The sequence below is a fragment of the Sciurus vulgaris genome, assembly GCF_902686455.1.
Source record: "Sciurus vulgaris genome assembly, chromosome: 6".
NCBI lineage: Eukaryota > Metazoa > Chordata > Mammalia > Rodentia > Sciuridae > Sciurus > Sciurus vulgaris.
In genome coordinates, this window is record NC_136466.1 from 19,858,671 (window position 1) to 19,881,600 (window position 22,930).

Genomic DNA, 22,930 nt, shown 5'->3' on the forward strand with positions numbered 1-22,930 from the left:
TAATCACTGGTGTTTATTAGGAATAGAGAATACGTGAACATGGTTAAAAGGAAAAACTGTATAAAAGAATAGTGAAAAGACTTTCTTTCATCCTGTCCCCAGAGGGAAGGGATCTTAATGTCTCATAGACCTTTATAAGTTGTTCTGTGCAAGTTTGAGCAAGCATAAATTATGTGTGTTTTGACACACTTGGTAGTATAATTTGCCTACTTTCCTTTACCATTTCATTATTTTAATGTATGCATAATAATCTCAATATTTTTATAAAACTTTGGAACAGAAGCTCCATGCAGAGCAGAAGGGATGTTTTGTCTTTTGCTGGTTGTAACAATAATGCTATATCTAGGAACTCAGCCGATTCATATTGAATGAGTGAGTAGAATGTTTTCTTTTGATCGCTTTCTATTCAAAGGGATGCATTTCATTTTACAAATATGCCATCAATTGTATTACAGTTCTGTAACCTCATTTTTTTCTTCAACTGGGTGTACTACATGACTTTCTATTCCTCTCCAGTCTCATGTGTAATGTTCTATTTTATGGCTGCACCACAGTTTGACTAACTTATCTCCTTATTGGATATTCAGGTAGAGCTACTTTTTTTTTTTTTGTATCAAAGTATAACTTATATATGATATGAAGTCCAGATCTTAGGTGTACAGTGAGTTTTGGCAAACTTGCTCCCTCAGGTAACCACTGCCATGATCAAGATGGAAGACATTGCCATCAACTAAAAAGCTCCCTGTTCCCCTCCTCTGCCAGTCACCCCATCCCATGCTCAGCTCCAAACAATCCCTGACCTGCTTTTTGTGGATTAGTCTGCCAGAGTTTCATATAAATGGAAGTTATGTATGTATTCCTTTCTGCCTTACTTTTTTTTACTTAATGTAATGCTCATGAGATTCACTTGCATGCATCTATCAGGAGTCTATTTCTTTTTATGGCCAAGTAATATAACATTGCATGTGTGTAACACAGTTTGTTCATCTATCCTCCCAATGAATGCTTTTTGGATTGTGTCTGGTGAACCACTGGATTCACCATTGGATTTTACATATTCCTGTGGTGGTGGTCCTTGTCTGTATATCCGTTAAGTATGCTCATGGGAATGAAGCCCTGATTTGAAATTGCTGGTCACAGGGTACAATTTTAAGAACCATCAGTTAATTAACCCAAGAGGTTGCACTAAGTTTGCACTTGCCCTGGTGGTGGGATAGAATGACTGCTTCCGGTAACTTTGCTAACCCTGATTATAGTCCTTTAAAAAACAATAGTGCCATTTGGATTGGTTAAAAATTGTGTTTTATTGGTTTTGTTTAAAAAGACCAGAGTCCAGAGTGGGGAAAACTCCAGAAAATGGGAAGGGTATTCTTTGAATCAGCTCTGATATCATGGACCCCTGTCTGCTGCAGGAATCTGACCTGAGACCCCTGTCAGGGGCCAGGTAAGGACTGTAGAGAACCTCCTAGAAAATTCATCCTGCCCCCTCTTCACCCCAGCCTTTGCAGTGTGTGCTGCTCCCCCCACCCCCAAGTGGCCATCACTTGTTAGCTGAATCCTTTGGAGGCAGAATTGGAATCATCCTGAGGCACTGGTCCTTTGCAGGCCTCGGGAAAGATGGTGCTAGCACCTGAGCATTCTTGTGACGGGAACACCCACAGTGTGCTGCCAGATACTTAGTCCAGAAGTGGTGACTTGGGGACTTGGGTGGGTGGGTTGTGGGGAGACAAGGAGGGAGGGAAGGACGTCATGCTTGACAGAAGCATTAGGCATCGGTAGCTTCAGCTGCGAGGCGAGGTTGGAAGGAACTGCAGTGCCCGTCAGAAGAGAGTCGCTGACACTGTGGTTCATCCCTGTACCAAAATATGGTGCAGTCGCTGGGCATGACGTGCTAGACAGCCTTGTCCTGCGTGATCGTTGACGTTTCAGATCATCGTAAAAAAGTCCAGTCATTCAGAGAACCTCTGACTCTGACGTTAACCACTGCTTTTTCTTAATTTTTATAGAAATTTTAAAATGTTATAAGAGAGAATAGTAGAATGATTCCCGTGTCCCCCACCCAGCTTCGTTACTTGTCTCATCTGTTCTTTAACCACATGTCATTTAATCCACAAAGGTCAACTGTAGTTAATGCCTTTTAAAAACATAACTATGCCATTATCACACCTAACAAAATTACCCATAGTTTATCAATCTTCCATTACCAATAGTTAATCATCTTCCATTGTTCAGTCTGGTATTCACTTTTCCTTTGTGTCAGAAATGGCTCCTGTAACTAATCAGATGTGGTGGCACACCTCTGTAGTCCCCGCTACTTTGGAGGCTGAGGCAGGAGGATCACTTGAGCCCAGGAGTTCAAAGCCAGCCTGAGCAGTATAGTGAGAACCAATCTATTTAAGTTTTTTAAGGTTTTTATGGGGATTTGTTTACATCATAATCCAGATAAGTCTATGCATTGCATTTTTTAAAAAATCTCTTAAGTACTTTATTCTCCAGTGGCTCCTTCCTGTGACATCCCCTTAAATTATTTTTTCATGCCCTAGGTTCTCAGGGAAGCCAGGACATTTGTCTCCCATGTTCTTATCGGACCTGTTCCTTCCTCACGTTCTCATTCACATTCTCTGTTAACAGTTTGGCTTGTGTACTTCCCACTCTTGTGGGATTGTAACATGCCTTAACCTACTTCTTCTGGCTTTAGGCTTCAACTCTGCTTCCTCAGTGAAGCCGTCCCTGACTCCCCAGCAAGTTCAGGGCTGGGCCCCTTGTCATATCTTCTCAGCCCACCCACATGCCTCTTAGCGCAACTTGTACTCACACACATGCATGGTTGCCTGCCGTCTGTCTGGGTCCCTCCCTAGACCACAGGCCATGAGGGCAGGTGCCCCCCACCCCCCACCGCTCTAAGCAGGGTTCACTGTTACCCAAGGGCCCCTCAGTGTGTGCACATCACAGACGCCTTATCTGACTGTACGTTGCAGCCCACAGATGGCCTTCCTGGACTTTCCTGTTGCAGCAGTCTGGCGGGGCAGGTGGCCCGGCTGCCAATAACTCCAACGCACTGGTGGAGAAACAGCCTCCCAGAGCTTAGGTAGGTGGCCCCAGCCTCCCTGTCAAATGGGAGACTGGGGGCCTCAAAATCTTGTGATCTGCTGTCCCCAGAGGCCCCACCTTAGCCAGAATACACAGGAGGCAGAGGAATTTCAGTGGTCCTTGAAGTTAGTGATGGTGTCATGTGGACTTTCCCTCACACAGCTGACCCCAGGGCAGTGGCCCGGCTAGGCGAGAAGGTGGGGATTCGTGGCACAGAGCTGTTGACTTGGAGCCAAAAATCTCTCTTCAGTCTCCTTTGGTGTTGACTTTTGGTTTCGACATGATTTCAAACTTAGTCTGAGTGGCAGGCATAGTACACGATTTTGTGAACATTTTGACACATTTCTCTTCTGAACCCAGTTGCAGGAATTAGACCCCATTAGCTCTTAAATACTTGAGGATTTGTTTCTCAGGTTTACTTTCAGGATTGACCATGAAGTTGTTTCTGGAAGAATTTTTTTTGTCAGACAAAAACTAAGGACACGTGCCAGGTATGACGCACACTTCTGGAGGTGGAGATTGACATTCTGGTCATGAATGAGGAAGCCCAGCCTCACGATCCTGCTGGGCCCTGTCAGCCTCGAGGCCGGGGAAAGCAACGTTCTGTCGCACGTCCTTGGTTGTCTCTTTGGTTCGGTTGGCACTCAGTGCCCAGCAGGTAGCCTGTGTTAGTCAACTTTTTGTCACTGTGACAGAATATCTTGAGAAAATCCACTTCAAGGAGGAAAGATTTATTTTGGCTCATGGTTTCTGAGGTTTCAGTTCATAGTTGGCCGACTTCGTTGATTCTTGGGCCTGAGGTGAGGCAGGACATCATGGCGGAGGAGTGTGGCAGAACAAAGCTGCTCATGGCAGCAGGGAAGCAGGGGGGGCGGGGAGAGAAGGGACCTGAGACAATATATCCCCTTCCATTGACCTGCTTCCTCTAAGCAGGCCCACCTCCTGACAGCCCATTGAGCTGTGAACTCCCAGTGGATTAAATCATTGGTGTGGGAACCACCCTTGTGATCCAGTTACTTCCTCAAAGCCTGTCTCTGAACGCTGCTGCACCGAGGACTAAGCCTTCAACACAAGACCTCCGTGCAGTATTCCAGATTCAGACCACAACACTGTTCTTCATTCACAGTCGTTCAGTGAGCCCAGTGTACTACCTGCAGCCCCACGGGATGCTCTGCCAGGAGAAACCACGACCCAGACTCTGCCCCGGGGGTCCATGGTGTAGCTAAGGATGTGGTTATATAAAACCACTTATGGCATATGTCATGGCCACAATGGCTAGTGACGATATTCCACCTTGACTGGGAACTCACTGTGTGCTAAGAGCTTGCGCTCTGTTCCCTTCCACTAGCTAAGTCTCCAGGCAACCCTCTCTAGAAGGTCCTATAATTGTCCCCATTTCCCAGGTGGGACATGCCAAGTTTAGAGTTAAATAGCTTACCCAAGACCACCCAGCGACTAAGCAATCTGGCCTCAAAGCTCACACTGATGACCCCTGTCCCCTTGCCTGGGGAGTCTTAGAAAGCTCTTAAAGAGGACATGTTGTTTAATACAGGTTTACAGGATGAGTAAAGGAGAGAAAGGAGTAGAGGAAGTTCTTCTCCCAGGATCAGGGCAGCATGTGATAGTCACAGGTCCGTGCGTGCGCCCCAGGAGGGCTGTTTGGCGAGTTGAGGGTGGGCAGCAGGGAGATGGGCCAGGAGCAGCGGCTTTGGGGGTGCTGGGCTCCCTGGATGTTGAAACCTGGAGAGCCGGCGGAGAGCTATGGGACAGGTGTGAGGAGCGGGTGCCGGCTCACTGGGAGCGGACCCTGGCTCTCAGGGTGTTGCAGCCGTCCAGGGTGATGGCATCCAAGCCAGCACAGGAAGCGCAGAGACCCCAGAGGTTTTGGACTCTGGGGTCAAGAGGACCCGTTAGATAGACGAGACAGGAAAAAGTTCAAGTTGCTCCCTCGCTGGAACAAAGTAACTCCGGAACTGAGCACGGTCAGCCTTTTTCACAGTGAACATTGTTCTTGAAGAGTCCCAGAAGGAAACTGTTAGCTTCTAGTAATCTCAAAGGACGTTCTGCCCTGAATGAAGGGAGTCGATGTCTACCGGGCACCTACAGTGTGCCAGGGCCTGCCAGGGCCTTGTGCGCACTATCTCATTTGTTTATTAAAGTTGCTTCTGAAAGAGAAAGAACCAGTTAAACCCACTGCCCGAGGCACTGGCAGTTCTTTGAACATCAGTGCCTGTTCATTCTTCATTTCCACGCTTTCTTTTTTCTTTCTTTCTTTTTTTTAGCAGCTGACTGTGTGCCAAGCTCAGTGTGAGTCGCCATGTTTTAAACAGAATTCAGTTCTTTATCTTTGTGGAGCTGATAATTGGACAGCCAACTCAAAATTGCCCAGGAAGGCACCCAGCTCCCTCTCCAGGGCTCCTGATTCAGGAACTGGGGGGGGATTCAGTTCCAAAGGCTGATGTCCCAAGCCTACAAACTGAGAGACTTAAAGCAACCAAGTCATTCTCTCACACTTGTAGAAGCTGGAAGCTTGAGATTGAGGTGTGGGCAGAACTGTGCCGCCTCTGAAGCCTTCTGCAGCTTCAGGTGGTCCCGGGCAGCGCAGGGTGGTCCTGGGCTTATAGCTGCATGTCTGCACTTGCTGCGTCCATCTTTGCAAGACCTTCTCCTCTGGATCTCTCTCTACCTTGCATGTCTCTCTCTCTACCTTGCATGTCTGTGTGTGTCTGTTTTCATTCTCTGTCTCTTTTTTTTTTTTTGTCATGATTGGGACTAAACCCAGACCCTTACACAGGCTGAACAAGAAGTCTACCACTGAGCTATCTCTCCACCCCTGTTTTCTCTTATTTTTGTTTTGTTTTGTTTTCTCTTCTTATAAGGATACCAACTGTTGGATTAAGGCCCATCCTGTTCCAATATGATCTTATTTTAACTTGATTCCATCCTAAAGACCATCATTTCCAAATGAGATCACGTTATTAGATTCTGGGTGGATATGAATTGTGGGGGAACATTATTCAACCCAGTATAGGGAGGAACCTCTGTTTTTAAACAGGTCTCCAGGAGACTCTAATGCATATGTTCAACGGAAGACCCTTTGAGAAACCCTGGACTGTAGAGGGGCAGGGGAGCAGAGTCCCAGCCCCGGGGGGTATGGGGTGGGGGTTATCTGCTAAACCGTCTTGGGCTTCACACTGGAGTCAGGCTGCCCAGGAAAAGCACCAGAATGAACCTGGAACTCGGGGATGGGAACTGGAAGTTGATAGAGAAGAACTTTGGGGGCCACTGCACCAGAGTGGTAACCCTGGGCCGGGGATGTAGCTCAGTGACCCAGCACTTGTCTAAGGTGCGCAAGGCTGTGGGTTTCTTCCCCAGCCCCGAGAAGCGGGGAAAAGAACCAAACAAGATTAGTAACTCAGAGGGAAAAGGAACAATCGGAGCATGGGACTTATTAGAGATCCTGGGCAGGATGCGGGGGCAGGGTTGTGTCCTGCACCTGGACACTGGCATGGGAGAGTGAGGGGCACCTGTTCAGGAGGCGAGAGGGGTGTGGTCCTATGGGGAAGCTGCTGAAGTGAAGAACTCCGGAAGCAGGGATATAAAAAGGCCCTGATTGTTCTTTGGGGGTGTTTGGGGGAGTGAAGTGGGGACCTGCAAGGACTGGGCAGACGCTTGTGGTCCCTGTCGGGTGCCCTGGCAGCCATACCTGAGCCTGGCTCAGAGGTTTGCTCAGCGGGCAGTGACTCTGGCTCCTGGGAATGAGGAGCGTGTAGTGCTGGCCCACCTGCCATTTGCTGAGGAATAGAGGGCCAGGGACAGACAGATGTCACTGGGTGCGGCCTCTCACTGTGCTGGATGGAAGCCCAGGCCAGACTTCAGCAGGAGGGCACATGACTGGCATTGCTGCCTGTCTTGCTGCAGCGCACCGTCCGGAGGGTGTGGAAACAGTTCCCATAGAGGTACAGATGATTTACCGAAAGTGCCTCCTCAGGCCATGTGAGGCAATGGTGGAGAGGGAAGGAGGGAGGCTCGGCCCGGCCGGGTCAGCGTGTGGACTCCTGAGGCCGCTGAGGAACCCCTCCCCTTCCCCTTTCTTTTTCCCTTCAGTGTTGCAAGTCTGCTTCCTGTTGGTCTTTCTTCATATCTTACTATGATAAATAAAAGGCTTTAAATGATCTATTTTAACTCTCTCTGTATGGATATGGAGAGATATACATAAACGTGTACGCTCAGAAGACTGTATACAACGATTCATCATAAAGAGCAATTCTAAATTACACATGCAGTCCCGGGGTGGGGGGCACAAGAAGCTTGGGGAGCTGAATTTCTGCAAGAGAGAAGTCTCTGTGCTTCCTTGCCTTAGGGTGGCTCAGTCTACCACACAGCCGCAGAGAGCTTCCCAGGAGGGTGCTGTTTATGGAGGATCGGGAGCTGCCAGGATTATAACATATACTGTGTATGAGATGGGACGGGGTGGGGATGGGATGGGGTGGGGGATTTCTTCTGGACCCAGTCAAGGCAGGACAGCCAGCCCTGGGCTGCCACAAGTGGCCATCTGCAGCTCCTTGTGAGCCTCTCCTGGTCTCCTCATGCCATGGCCATGGAAATTTCTACCAGGGCAATTCTGCAGGTGGAAGCTGCCCTCGTTAATCTCAGTGAGCTTTTCTGTAAATCTCTAGGCTTAGAATCATCGAATTACTGGCACCAAGCCAGGGATTTCCGCCAGAGTTTCGCCTTACAGATGTGCTAGAGTTTAATTTCCCCAGGGGACTGGAACCCAGCAGCCAGCACCCTAAAGCACTATTTCCCAGAATAAGCTTTCTGCCTCCCCCAAAACAGGATGGTATCCTATGGATAGATGAATTGAACCTAGAGTTTCCCGTAGTTTAGTTTTTTTGCTGAGCAAGTGTTTCGGGGCCTCTCCTGGGCTAATTCCTTATTTAGGAAGAAGCAGTGTAGTATGCACTGTTTCCCAAACTGTGGCCTCTAGAACCCTTTTGCTTCAGGGAACGTGTCTCAGGACCAGTATACCATGGAACACACATTGGGAAACTTTGCCTTTAAAATGGATGCATAATTTATCATTCTTCTTGAAGTTCTCAGTCCTCCATAAACACTGACCTGCTTCCTCTGGAAATCCTTTATTGCCCGTGGTAGACAGAAGCTCCTTTCCTTTCCCACCCTAAGGCAAGGAAATGCCTTCTCCTTCCCCTGGAATTCAGCTCCCCCCGGTTTCTTGGGCCGCCCCTCTGGCCTTCCTGAATGTTTGGAATTGCTCACTAGGATGAGTAGTTTCCTACAACTGAAGATCAGGAATAAATCACTCTTTCTCTCTCCTGTTCTTTTCAAGCATTTGCCAGAGCGAGCAAGATCTCTTTCTGACCAGGTATTGGGGTCAGGAGGCTGAGCAGCTGAGCCCAGTCCCTGTTCTTGTGACATTTGCAGTCTGGTGGGGAAGAAGGGCAGTAAGAGTGAGTGGACAGATGGATGGAGAGTCCTGGGCAGCTGGGGAGTAGCTGACAGAAGCGTGAGCAGGGAGCAGAAGTCAGAGGTGACTTAAGCTGACAGGCGACATAGCAGAGCATACATAATCAGAAGGGAGGCTGCAGGCAGCCAGAAGAAAATAAAGCCTGCAGGACAGCAAGGGTTAAAGGGAGGATGTCCCCTTCTCCCCTAACCCAACTGGACTCTGAGTGCACTTGACCTTCAGACTCCTCCAAGGTTAGCCACAAAGGCCGTAGAGCCAGTGTGTGAAGAGCGTGTGTGAAGAGCGTGTGTGAAGCGCATTCTCCCCAGCCTCAGCCTGTCCTGCAGCAGTCATGGGTGGGTCCCTCGGGCAGTGTCTGCCACATTCTGGCCCTTGGCTTGGGGTCTTGTGTCACTTGGCTTGGGGTTGGCCCTGCCCACCTGCAAGCCCTCCCGGCACCTGGGAGCCTAGCACAGGCAGGGAAGTGTGCCCCACTCTGCCAATTGGAGCACCACCATGAGAGAGGCACCAAGGTTCAGGGACCGACACACACCTGGAGACTTTTTTTTAATTTTTTTGGTACCAGGGATTGAAAACAAAGGCACTTAACCACTGAGCCACATCCCTAGCCATTTTTACTTTTTTATTTTGAGACAGGGTCTCGCTAAGTTACTTGGGGCCTCCTTGAATTACTGAGACTGTCCTCGAAATTGGCCGTCGTCCTGCCTCGGCCTCCCATGTCACTGGGAGTACAGGTGTGCGCCTCCACTCCCTAATTACACCTGGAGTCTTCGCAGACCTGTGCGGCCAGCCCTCTGCCTCTGTATGTAGCTCAGTTTGGGGCTCTGTGTTGGTCGTGATTCACTGACCCCTGACTTGTCCCAGAGAGCTCCCCCACTGATAACCCTCTTCCTGCTGGAGAGCCCCAGGTAAAGAAGTGGTTTCCCTGCCCTTCCCTTAACTGTTCAGTTCTTTCCTTTTGTGTTGCTGGGGACCAAACCCAGTCCCTAGCTCTTGCTAGACAGGCACTCTACTACTGAGCTGTACCCCAGCCCAAGGAGAGTGGGGTCAAGCCTGCCTGACACCACCACCTCCTGTCCCCCTGAAGGGCTGCTCTGGTCCTGGAGATGCTGGCTCACAGTCATGGCAGTGTTCCCGGGATGGGGAGGAGTTACTTCCTGGCACTTACCCCAGGGAAGGCTGTAGGTAAGAGAGCCTCAGGGGAAGGAGGGCATAGAAGCCACAGGCAGGGCAGGGATTCCCACAGAGCCTCCCCTTCCTTCAGACCTGCGTTGTCTCAATCAGCAGGTGTCTTTTTATTTTTAATTTTTTGTACATCTTACTGGGTCTTTTAAATTTTTATCTGTTCTTTTTAGATACACGTGACAGGAGAGCGTATTTCGACATATTACACAGACATGGAGTATAACTCACTCTAATTAGGATCCGTTCTGTGGCTGTGTGTGCTGTGGAGTTTCGCTGGCCGTGTATCACATATGAACGTAGGAAAGTTCATTCACCCTTGCTGTGCGCCGGGTACCCAGGATAGAGCCCAGAGCAGCCCAGAGCCGAGTCTCCCGCCTCAGAGAGGTCCCATCGTGCGGGGTGGGAGGGAGGACACTGAAGAAGCAGGTGAACTGCTGACTGTGGGTAGGAGAGTGGACAGGGGCCTCAGAGGAGAGAGACCCGAAGGAAGAGAAACAGTCCAGATGTCCAAAACCAGGTCACCGTACAACACTGCAGTGAAATACCAGGCAGTGCCGAAAACACTGTCCATGCAGCCATCGTGAGGGCATCGGGAAGCAGCTGTAGGTCGTGACCCCATTTTATGAGCATTCGCATCAGGAAGCATCTGAGGAACCCGCTGCGGCCCAGTCCTTGGGCTGGGCTGGGTGGAGCTCCATGGAACAGCCCTGGCCCAGCTTGTCGGAGGCCCCGGGCTCCATCCCCAGCGCTAAGAAAAATGTACTGAATAAAACTTAGCCCTTCGCTCTGGATCCCTCTGCACTTCTACTTTTCAAAATCCATCAGTGAACTTATAATTTATAATTCGTTGAAAAGAGAGAGGTTGTAGACGTGGCTCAGTGGTAAAGTGCTTGCCTAGGCTATGTGAGGCCCTGAGTTCAATCCCCGGCACCGCCACAAAAAGAGAGAGAGAGAGAGAGAAGGAACACCCAGGGAGAAGACGTTGGCCTGGGCTTCGCCTCCTTGGAGGATGAAGCAGGTTCTGACGGGGCCTTGATGGGCCTTTAATATTAAAGGGCTGATGTAAGCTTAACCCTTGGGGATAAACTGTGCTGAACCTCCGTGCAGTGCGCATCTAGTCCAATTCTTTTTTTTTTTTAAACTGGAAATCTATTTATTGAAATAAAATGGTTATATATGGATTTTTTTTTAAATTCAGACAATATCAAAAAGCAGAAAAGTGCTGGGCACGGTGGTGCGCATTTGTAATCCCAGCAGCTCAGGAGGCTGAGGCAGGAGGATCTCGAGTTCAGAACCAGCCTGAGCAATAGCAAAGTGCTAAGCAACTCAGTGAGACCCTGTCTCTAAAATATAAAGTAGGGCTGGGGGTGTGGCTCAGTGGTCGAGTGCCCCTGAGTTCAATCCATGGCACTCCTGCAAAAAAAAAAGTGAAAATCGTGCAGAATGTCAGCACCTCTCACCCACTCACCAGATAACTACCCTGAACATTTTGGTATATTATCTTCTGTTTTTTTCTGGTCCATAGTAATTATTTTAAAAACCAAACTACCGTGACTGAGTGTGGTGGGTCACTCCTAAATCTCAGCTCTTCCAGAGGCCGAGGCAGGAGGGTCACAAGTTCGAGGCCAACCTGGACAACTTAGCAAAGCCTGGTCCCAGAATAAAAATTAAATGATTGGGTTAGTGTCATTCGTAGCTCATAGTAGAGCACTTACCTAGCATGTGCGAGGCCTTGGGTTCAATCCCCAGTGCCACAAAATAAACAAGCTACCGTGAGAAGGGGTTTTTTTTTTTTTTTTAATAAAGAAGGTCTCCCCACCGGCCTCACTCGTGACCATCTGTGCCATGTCACCATCTGCTCATCTCTAGATGCACCTGTAGCAGGTGAGCTCTCCTGTCCAGCTCAGGTGATAAAGAGCAGCAGTGGGGGAGGGACCATTGTTAGGAAACCTTCCCTCTGTCCCTTTTGTCTCCTCTCTCCCCACAGCCTGCTGCCGGCCACACTGATGCTGCTCCAGCCCTGAGGCCTGTTGGTGAGAGGAAGGTCACCTGCCCAGCCGGGTGGCGGCGAAACTCCTGTCCGAGCTGGTTGCTAACTGCCTGCCAGCAGCTGCCTGACCCAGGGAGAGTGTTGCGAGCCACCCTAGGCAGGCTGCCCTTTTGTTTCTGGAGCCCAGGCCGCTCGGCAGAGGGACTGGCCTCCCGCATGTGGGCTGCTCGGCCTTCCCTGGAGCAGACTTAGGTCCAGGGGGCTTGGGAGGAGTACAGAGCCTTAGAGCAGAGCCCGGAAACAAGTGCCTTCCCCACCCCTAATTGGTTTAGTGAAATAATCAGCTGGACACAAACCAACAGGACAGCAGCTCCACATTGTTGTTCTTGGGCCAAAGAGTCGCCCTTTTCTTAGGGACAGGAAGAAGCTGAGGCTTCGCGCCACTAATTCCATTGGGTTTGGGGGCTCTGCAGGAGACGCAGAGATAGGCAGGTGTCCTTCCTGGCAGAGGTGTCTCAACCCAACTGTCAAAAAAATCCCAAGGTAGAAAGCTTCGTTCCATGTTCCTCAAATTGGGTTCCTTTGAACCTGCTAAAGAGACCAGGGCTCCAGGCCTTAGATAAACTCTGCTTACCTGGGGTTTGTTTTTCCAGGAGTTTGAGAGAGGGGCCATTCTTGCTTGCTGAGTGCCAAATACTTCGTATTCACAGCACCATTTCTCCATTTCTCAGGACTCTGACATTCAGAATTCACATGCCCGAGGTTAGCAAACAGTGGAACTGAGATTCCAGCCCCAAGCTGCTGGACTCCACAGCCCGTGGCCTTCAGCTTCCCTGTAAGCAGGGGTTGGGGCAGTGCCTGACACAGGGAAGGACAACCCTGTAATCTTTCTTTTTCACTCAACACACATTTTTAAACACCTGCTCTATGCCAGCCACCTTTAGGCACTGGGCAACAGCGGGTGAAACCGTTGGCCCAGGCTTTCTGGAGCGTGCATTTTAGCAGGGAGAGACGCTTAAATCAGTAACATGAGGACCTTGAGGAACAGCATGCCAGGAGAGAGAATAAGGGGACCCTGATCAGGGATGACGGGAAGGTCGGGGGAGGCTTCTCAGGAAGTGACATTTAAACCAATATTTGAGGTTCAAGTAGAAACAGGGAGGAAGAGAGTATCCCAGGGAGATGGCTCTCGCTTTCACAACCCTGCCCCCTTGAGACAAGCCTTTTCTAGAAAGTCTCACCTGCTCACTGCTTCTTGACAGGGGTTGCCTGCCTACTCTGACAGTCCATAACTTTTTCTTTTATGCATCCATGGCTTTCGTTGAGAATCTGCTCAAGGCAAAGGATCCTTTTCCCAGAAATGTGTACGACTGTGCTGTGCTGCATTGAGCTGTCTTCTCCTACTTGGCACAAAGAAAAATCTAGAAGGTGCTGAGCTCGGATGAGTTGAGTGGGACTGGAAGTCAGGATGTTGCATTATCTAACTTGTGTCTCAAGGCCCTGAACCGCCCTGATGAGGGGGTAGCATGGTCCAGCCAAAGGTCACTTGGCAAGGACTGATTTCTAGCAGCTGTGGCCTACCAGACAGCAAGGATCTGTGATTGTGGTTGCTTCTGCTGTGACCTGGACTTAGAGCCCTGTGTTTAGAGGAAATACCCAAGCAGCAGCATGCTGGTGGGGGGTGCTGGAGGGCGGGAGCAGTGTTGGGAGGAAATGGTCGACCCACAGACCCTGCGGCTGCTATATGGCCTTGGCTCAGGGGGAGGCTAGCCGAGAGATCCTCAAGCAAGGCTGTACCGGCCAGGTCAAGGCCCTGTCGAAACCATTCCTTGGCCCCCAGGACCTCATGGCAGGATCTTACAGGGCATCCAAAGCCAGAAGCCAGCCCACCTTTCCAGCCTGCTTTGTCTAGGCAGACCCTGCCTGCCTGGCTGCTCCACCCGCCCTGTTTCCCCAGATGAGTCACCCGTGTAACTTCGCAGACACTATTTCTTCTGCTGAGCATACTTCCCTTCCTGCATCTTCACAGGTAATTCCTAGATGTCCTTTTCAAAACTTGGCTCCAGCCAGGCATGGTGGCCCATGCCTGTAATCTCAGCAGCTTGAGAGGCTGAGGCAGGAGAATTGTAAGTTCAAAGCTAGCCTCAATAACTGAGTGAGACCCTGAGCAACTCGGCGAGACCCTGTCTCTAAACTTTAATAAGGGCCGGGGATGTGGCTCAGTGGTTAAGCACCCCTGGATTCAATCCCTGGTACCAAAAGAAAAAAAAAAAAAACTTGGCTCCATTTCTCCTCTTTGAAGTCCCTTCTAGGCTCAGGGCCATCTGTACCCACCCCTGCAATTCACTCCTTCCTCCCTCCCTTCTCCCTCCCTCCCTGTCTTTTCCCATCGACTGCTGGTTATTGAGCACCCACTGTTCTGATCACGCTGGGAAGCTGGGGAAACTGATGAGCAAAAGCAGGCCTGGAACCTGAACCCAGAGAGTTTGAACTCTGGTGGGGCCACATGGGTCATCAGCTGGGGCCGGTATGACTCCGTGGTAGAGTGCTTGCCTGGCAGGCCTGAGGCCCTGCACCAAGTCAGTGAAGATGAAGGACACACCACGATGGTGGGGTCTTTATCCTCAGAGAAGTTAAGCTGGGGATGAAAGATACCGTGACTTGAAAATGAAGATGTTGGAAGAAAGGATACATCAAACATTCCGTCTCAGATCCTTCCCTAGTTCAGTAAAGCCTCGGGGTTAAGGGACTTTCTCAAACTCAGTTTCTTCATCTATAAATATCAGGGAGAGGAAGTAATTTATTCTGGCTCTGAGCACCTTTCATGAACAAGGCCCTAGGCTATGAGGATGGCTGAGTCCTCATAGCCTCGGGACCGGCCAGAGCGGGATTTGGTGTGAAGTCCATACCCCAGCTTTGCTTGCGCGAGGCAGGCACCTCCCTCAAGGAAGATGGGGGCTCTCGATCTGCTGCTTTCCTGCTAGCGCTGCTCGCTGGTTGGAATTATGTAACTGCCTTATTGTTTATGACCATCTCTTACTGGACCATAGGCTGCGTGAGCATGGGTGGTGTGTCTGTCTTGTGTTTTCTAATAACAGCTTTCTTGGGACAGAATCATTCACGTCCCATAAAACTCGCCTTTTAAAGTGTGCAGTTGAGTTGCTAGTATATTCACAGAGTTATACAGTCATCTCCATTGTCCGATTTCAGACCAGTTTCATCACTTGGCAGAGAAGTCCCATCCCTATGGACTCCTGCCCCCAGGCCCTGGCCCCCGCTCATCTACGTTCGGTTTGCGTGGATTGACGCTTCTGAACATGTCTCGTACATCAAGTCACATAGCATGTGGCCTTTGATGGCTAGCTCGTACCGCAGGGTTCATCCCTGTGTGACCTGTGTGGGAGTCCATTGCACGGCTGTGCCACACTTGTTAATCTCTTTGATAATCAGTTGATGGACATTTGGGTTGCTCCCGCTTGGGGGCTGTCATGAATCATGCCACTGTGAATATTCATGTTCCAGTCTCTGTACAGCCACGGGTTTTCCTTTCTCCTGGGTATAAATCAAGGACTGGGATTGCTGGGTCATGTGATAACTCCATCTGATATTTTGAGGGCCTGCCAAACTCTTTCTCACAGTGGCTACACCCTTCGCTTTCCCACCCGTGGTCTCTGGGGCTTCCTATTTGCCCCATATTCTCACCAGCACTTTGAGTTACGATTTTTTTTTTTTAGCAGCCATCCCCGTGGGTGTGAGGTAGTATCTGATTTTGGTGTTCCTTTTCATTTCTCTAATGATAAGTGATATTGAGTGTCTTTTGATATGTGCTCACTAGCTGCATATTTTTTTTGCAGTGCCGAGGAGGGAACCCAGGGCCTTGCATGTGTTAGGCAAGCGCTGTACCACCAAATCCCATCCCCAGCCCCAAGTTTTTAATTTTGAAATCCAACTTACGTGTTTTTCTCTTGTGCCTTCAGTTTTTGGTATCGTATCTAACATCATGAAGATTTCCTCCTAAGAGTTTTATAGTTTAGAGCCTACACTTGGGTCTGTATCTGCCTTATTGCAGATGCAGCGCCTAGAATAATGCCTGGTGTTTGGAAGGCACTTGATCCGTACGGAGGAAAATGAATGAATCTCTGTGTGGAATGGATGGACACACACCTCTTTCTGGTCCACGTCTTTGGTTGATTGAGTAAAGGATTAAGACAGGCATTATAAGACTCGGGGGTGTAACTCAGTGGTAGAGTGCTTGCCCAGCATGTGCAAGGCCCTGGGTTCATCCCCAGCACCACAAGAGGAAAGGAGGGAGGGGACACGGATTTGTTTCAGTGCCATCCCCCACGAACCTGCCATGAGTGAGCTCTCATAATCCCTTTCCTGTGAACTTCTTTCCCATTTTCCTTCGGTTTTGCTTCTTTTTACTTTTTCTCTTGACAAAATACCGCTAAGACATTTCCTAAACAAATTGTCTAATCTGCTTAGTTAAATGTTAAATATGGTACACACATAAAAATTTTTTCCTGACGTATAGATCTTTGTTGTTTTGCTCTGTCTTTGGCTGGCTTTCCTTGTGTTAGACATACAAATTCAGATAACGTGGTGGTGTGCTGATTGCAAAGCAGGGGGCACCTCCCCGGTGGTGCGATCGTGAGTCTGGAACTTACTTTTGTAAAGAAGCGTGCGCATGGAGAGTGAAGGCAGAAGTCGGCAACCAGTGAGTCGGAGCTGGGCCGCTCCAGAGTTCCTCCCCAGCTCTGCCTAGGCTTTGTTGTTGTGGTTGTTTGTTTTCAAAACTCTGCCTCATGATCCTCCCCACAGAAGGAATGAGCTGTGGCCCACCAGAGGTCAATGTGAGCTGGACATTTTGCATATTATCTTTTTCATTTAATCTTCAGGGATTGAGGTGGGAACCAAGGGGAAGGCAGGTGACCAGAGTCTTAACGGCTTGGCTGAGCAGTGGAACCCAAATCCGGCACGGGCATCTGGCCTCGAGGCCGTCTTTCTTTCCTGCCTGTGTGTCTTGGCCAGCAAAGCCTTTCCCCCCGGGAATGATGGGCTGCTGCTGCCATCGTGTAGTTACTGATACTCGGTGTGTCCTTAGGGAGACAGAGGAGGCTGTCCAGCATTCTGGGACAGAGGGGCTGCCAGCCTGAGACCTGAGGCAGATGGAACGAGGGGATGGAGGGACGCACCACCCTGGCCGCTCGGCAGCTGGCCCCGAGGTCTCTGAGGTTGACAAGCAGCCTTGACCCCCACCTGTCCCACCTGTCCTGCAGGAGCTAAAGCTTCCCGCCTTCCGAGCCCACTCCCCGCTCCTGAAGAGCCGCCGGTTCTTCGTGGACATCCTGACCCTGCTGAGCAGCCACTGCCAGCTCTGCCCTGCGGCCCGGCACCTGGCCATCTACCTGCTGGACCACTTCACGGATCGCTACAATGTCACCACCTCCAAGCAGCTGTACACTGTGGCCGTCTCCTGCCTCCTGCTTGCAAGTAAGTGGAACCTGGCCTCCTCCTGTGCTGTCTCTGCCCCTCAGCGACCCTGCTGCTCCGCTTCACACTCCCGCCGTCTCCGAGCATCTTCTGTGTGCATCCGTAGCTGGGTGTGAGCTGTATTAATAATCGGCGATGGTTTTTAGGGTCTATAAGGCACCACATTAAGTGATAAGAATTTTAGCAATTTGATCTTAATGAATCCACACAGCACCCTAGGAGACAGATACTCTTACTACCCCGCTTTACCAAGGCCCGGAGATGTTAAGAAACTTGCTTTGGAGCTGAATTCAGCGGCACACGCCTGTTATCCCAGCAGCTCAGGAGGCTGAGGCAGGAGGAACATGAGTTCAAAGCCAGCCTCAGCAACTCGGCCAGGTTCTGTCTCAGAATAAAACATAAAAAGGGCTGGGGATGTGACTCAGTGGCTAAGTGCCCCTCGGTTCAATCCCCGGCACCAAAAAAGAAACTTGCTTTGGGTTACCCCACTAGTATAGGGTAGGCACGATTCGAAGCCAGATCTGCATGATGTTAGAATTGTGCTCCTAACCTCAGGCTGTGGCTCCTGTTTCTCGACATGGAGTTCTGAATGTGCTGGGAGGGAACCCCAGCAACCACTGTTCTTAGAAGTACTTAAAAATGTGACTGCTTTCTTCTCTTACCTCCCACCCCAATTATGTATCATAATCCACTTATCAGAGAAAATATTTGGCCTTTGGTTTTTTGGGATTGGCTTATTTCACTTAGCATGATATTCTCCAATTCTGTCCATTTACCTGCAAATGCCATAATTTTATTCTTCTTTATGGCTGAATAATATTCCACTGTGTGTATATACCACAGTTTCTTTATCCATTTGGGGTATGCAAGATGGTGGAATGAGACAGACATCATTACCCTATGTACATGTATGGTTACATGAATGGTATGAATCTACATTGTGTACAACCATAAAAATGAAGAGTTGTACCCCATTTGTGTAAAGTAAATCAAAATGCAGTCTGTAAAAATAAAAAAAAAATTGTTTTAAATGTGACTGCTTGATCTGGACCTAAGCAGGACCTGTTATATAGTCACCAGGCCTGAGTGAGCATGGCCCTCTTGGGATTTGCACCTTCCAACAAGGCCTCACCAAAAACACAGTGTGGCTTTGACCATCTGTCTGCCTCCAGAGGGATTACTATATTAATATGCTGCTGCTTGAACAATATCCTGAGAATGCAGGTTTGCCGTGCCACCTGCCACTTGAAATCACCCGTGGTTACCAGGAGTCTTAGGATGAAGACCACCCCTCAGGTTCTGGTCTCTCTGACCTTTCTGCTCCTCACTGCTGGGTTCTGGCCACACTGACCAGTCCCCATTCTGTTAAGAATTTTGCACATGCTGTTCCCTCCACCTGGATTGCTTCTCATTCCCTTTATCCTTCTGGTCCAGGCCCCTCATCCCTGTGGAACCCTTTCCCCACCGCCCTGGATAGGTCATGTCTGATGACAGACCCGCGCCTCGGGTGCTGTGAACTAACACCCACTGCCCACTTCATCCCTTGAATTTCAGAGCTTGGCACATAGTAGGACCTCATGGAATCATTTGTGGAATAAATAAAATTAATGGCTCCTTCCAGACAGAGGGTCCGCACTTCTCTAGGTTGCCCTTAATGCAGAGCAGTGGTGTAGACCTTGGGCTCTAAGTAGCCAGCTGCGATTGGGTTTTTTATTTATTTACTTATTTATTTTGGTACTGGGGATTGAACCCAGGGGGGCTTAACCACTGAGCCGCGTCCCCAGCCATATTTTTTATTTTATTTAGAGACAGGGTCTCTCTGAGTTGCTTAGAGCCTCCCTAAGTTGTTGAGGCTGGCTTTGAACTCATGATCCTCCTGCCTCTGCCTGGGATTGCAGGCATGGCTCAGGGTGTTTCTTTGGCATTGCACAGTTTATCCTTAAAATTCAACCAGGTGTCGCCTTCTCCTCCGTGATATGCCATTGTCCTGTTGCACTGCAGGTTTCCCAGCTGATGCTGAGGAGGCCGGCACCTATTCTCTGCGGTGGCTTTGTCGTTCCTGGCACACTGCCACAGGCCCCCCCAGGCACCATCACCAGCTGGAGACACACAGCTTCAGAGTGTCCAGTGCTGTCTGCTTTTCCTCCCTGGGACCTACCTGCTGCTGGTTTTAATCCCTTTGGCTGCTTCAGGTTTAACACTCCCAAATTTGTGCTTTTTCATTCCCAGCCAGTCTTGCTGGGAGTCCAGCCTGTTTCCTACTGGAAAGTCCCAAACCAGCACGCCAGCATCCTTTCGTCTTGGGAAGAGATGCAGGGCTTGCAAGACGCCCCTGTCAGCAGAGGGCCGAATGCGCATCGCATTTCAGGAGCCGCAGGGGAAATCTGCGCTGTGGCCTTTGGCCTCTTGTTGTCTGTGATCTGAGGTCTGCTGCAGGCAGGGGACTTACTTACATTCCCATGGCGGACTTAACATTTCCCCAGCCAGCAGACTGTCTGGGAGCTGGGACGTGAGGCGCACACTGCACACCGGAGACTCCTTTGTGCGTAGCCCTGGCAGAGGGAGGGGGCCGTTCAGATGGGGAGGCAGACGCCCCCACCCACATGTCTGCAGGCGACAGCCAGCCTGGGTGGGTGGCAGGAACGGATTTTTCAGGACACCTGCCATATGCTCCGGAGGCCCCAGGAAAGAAAAGTTTCCATGGCAGCCTGAAATCCTATTCACTCCTCCCTCCCTCCCCAGGAAGACTGTCAGCCACAGGGGGTCACCTTGCCTCAGGAAGTTTGGAGTGGTGCTAATTTGGTCCCAAATTATTCTGAGATAAGAGGAGCTAGATTCTTACCCCCACCTGTCTGTTTTCAGGTTTGCAAAGCTGCTTCCAGATAAGGGGGGCCTTTGCTCAGGCGGGACTTTCTTGCCTGTGCACAGCCCCTGCAGCCCGGTAAAATGGGGATCAGGCAAGGATCCAGGCCTGCAGGCCTGCAGAAGCTGGTGGAAAGGGAGTCCTTCCCCAGAGGTCATGTGGCAGAGCCGCCCTCTTGTCTCTGCCTGAGTTCATGGCATCTCCCACCCTGATAGAATTTTAATGTAAATAGAGTATAGATATGAACGTGCTTCAAATCTTCATCTTATACATTCCCCCCCCCCCCCCGTCTGTCTTTTTGTTGTTCTCGTAGTTTAATTGAAAGGATAATTTAAGGGCTGGGGATGTAGCTGATGTGCACAGGCCCGGGATTCAATCCTCAGCACCACAAAGAAAATGGATAATTTGACAACCTGGACACCCCACGATTTCCTGTGAGGCAGCTCTGGCAGTACACCATAAGACTGTCATCACAGCCAGACATGATGGTCCCCCCTGTAATCCCAGCAGCTCCAGAAGCTAAGGCAGGAGGATGACAAGGTCAAGACCAGCCTCAGCCACAGAGCAAGACACCCCAACTTCAAAATAAAAAATAAAAAGGGCTGGGGTGGGGCTGGGGAGATAGCTCAGTTGGTAGAGTGCCTGCCTCGCAAGCATAAGGCCCTGGGTTCAATCCCCAGCACCGCAAAAAAAAGGGCTGGGGTGTGGCTCAGTGCTCAGGGGTAGAGTGCTTGCCTAGCATGCCTGAGGCCCCGGTTTCCATCCCCTGCACCGACAAAGTTATCATGGGATTCTTCATCCCAGAAGGGCCCCTTTCTATGCACCTGCCCGGTGCCAGGCACTTGGTACACCACACAGAGTCCTCCCACCAGCCTACCTGGTCATACTGTGATCTGCCCCACTTTTAGGTCCAGAGAGGCTGGGTAACTTGCCCAAGGTCATGCAGTTTAGGAGTTTTGCTCCTTTCTTTTCGATCAAGGAAAAATTCATACTGTGACCTAAGCTATGACATTTTATCTATTTTAAGTATGCACTTCGGTGGCAGTTAGTGCACGCACGCTGATAGTGTGCAGTCACCATTTGGTCTAGTTCCAGATCATCCTCATCACCTTCAAAGACATCCTCGTGCTAGTTAACCAGTCCCTGCACACTCCTTCCTTCCTCCAGCCCTGGTGCTGTGATTTGCTTTCTGGCTTTCTGTCCACTCTTTCACCTGAAGGGATCACATGGTGTTTGCCAGGTCAGCCCCTGTCATGCCACCCATCAGCACTTGGTTCCTTTTTAAGGCTCAATAATATTCCACTGTCTGTGCCACAGGTTGCTTATCCAGTCACCCGTTGATGGATATTTGGGTCGTTTTCACCTTTGGGCTACAGTGACTCATCCTGCTGTCAGTATTCAGGGGCCAGGTGTATTTGATCACTTGCCTTCCATTTTTGGGGGGGTATACAGCTAACAGGCTGAAGGTCATAGGGTAACTCTGTGTTTACTTTTTAGAGAGAACTCGTCATTGTGTTTTTGGTGGTGACTGCTCAGAGGTGACTAGGATCGTTAGTCCTTAGCCCCAGAGCAGCTGCAGAAAGAGGGATGGCAGGAGAGAAAGCCAGAAAGGCAGGAGTAGCCTTATCCCTGGGGAGCATGGCGTTAAATGGAAGACCTAGTTATCACGACGTGAGACACGGGGTGCGTTTTTATTGTGAAAACTCAAAAGCTATAGAAATACCGAGTGTAAGAAAGTGATTTCTGTCCTGTGCTCACAGTCCCACCCACAGCTTGCAGACCTAGACCTACAGACATGTTTTCCTTGTTGAGAAAATAAGCCTATTTTCGTTGTGAGGGGTAAATGCCTCGTGGATCGCACCCATGTCAGCCTCCCAGGGAGCAGACCGGCCAGATTCCCGCTCTTCCTTCTCCATTCTTCTTTCCCCAACCTCACCCTGGTTCTCTAACACTTTGAGCTTTCTCTCATTGTCACCTCTGGACCCCACCCAGGCCCTGGGAAAACAGGACCTGTTATTGCTGAGTCGTTAGCTCTGGAGCAGCAGCAGCCTGTCCAGGCCCTGGCTGACGGCTTCTGGGCTGAAATTCAGTGCCAGATGGGGTGGCAGATCCATCTGTTCCTCAGGGTAAAGTTCTGACTTCTCGTTTTTGTGGATGAGATTGAATTCGGTTTTGACCTTCATCCCAGCCCCCATCCTCCTCCCCAGGAGAGAGAAGTGTCAAGTGGGAGGATTTTCGTGTGTACTCTATGCCGGGAAAGGACCCCCTCTGTGGACACTGGCCTTCCTGCAGGGCAGGATCCCTTAGCCCACAGAGTCTGTTACGCTGCACTGAGCTCACCTGTGGAAGCCCACCTCCTGTCTGTAGATTTGTGAAGAAAGAAAGAAAAAGAGAGAGGGAGGGGGGGGGGGGGAGAGAGAGAGAGAGAGAGAGAGAGAGAGAGAGAGAGAGAGAGAGAGAGAAATTGAATGCTCATTTGTAAAGTGAGATCTCAAGAACAAAACAAAAAAATGTCTGTTTCCCATCCCACACTACAGAGGTAACTTCTGGGAACAGTTTCTGTCTCTTTTTTCCAAAATTGTTCTAATATATTTTTCTAGAAATGTTCTGTGCATATACTAACATATAGGCAATCCTTCTAACTGATTCTGTACTTTAAATTTGCCCACTTGATAAAAAAATTCTTTTGCCGTGCTGGAGATTGAAACCAGGGATTCACACCTGCCAGGCAAGTACTGTACCACTGAACTGCGCTCCTAGCCCCTCGTTAAAATTGTTTTAAGTCCTTTGGGTATAAACTTAAAATCAGCGCCTCTGCTTT

At 49.8% G+C, this 22,930-nt stretch overlaps 1 protein-coding gene across 1 annotated transcript in view; it reads left to right on the forward strand.

Moving 5' to 3' along the window:
* The window catches only part of CCNJL (cyclin J like), a 52,184-nt gene that overhangs the window by 9,196 nt on the left and 20,058 nt on the right, over window positions 1-22,930 (forward strand). Inside the window, 1 exon segment of the mRNA XM_079143839.1 lies at window positions 17,033-17,246. Within this exon segment, the coding sequence (XP_078999965.1) occupies window positions 17,033-17,246 (214 nt within the window).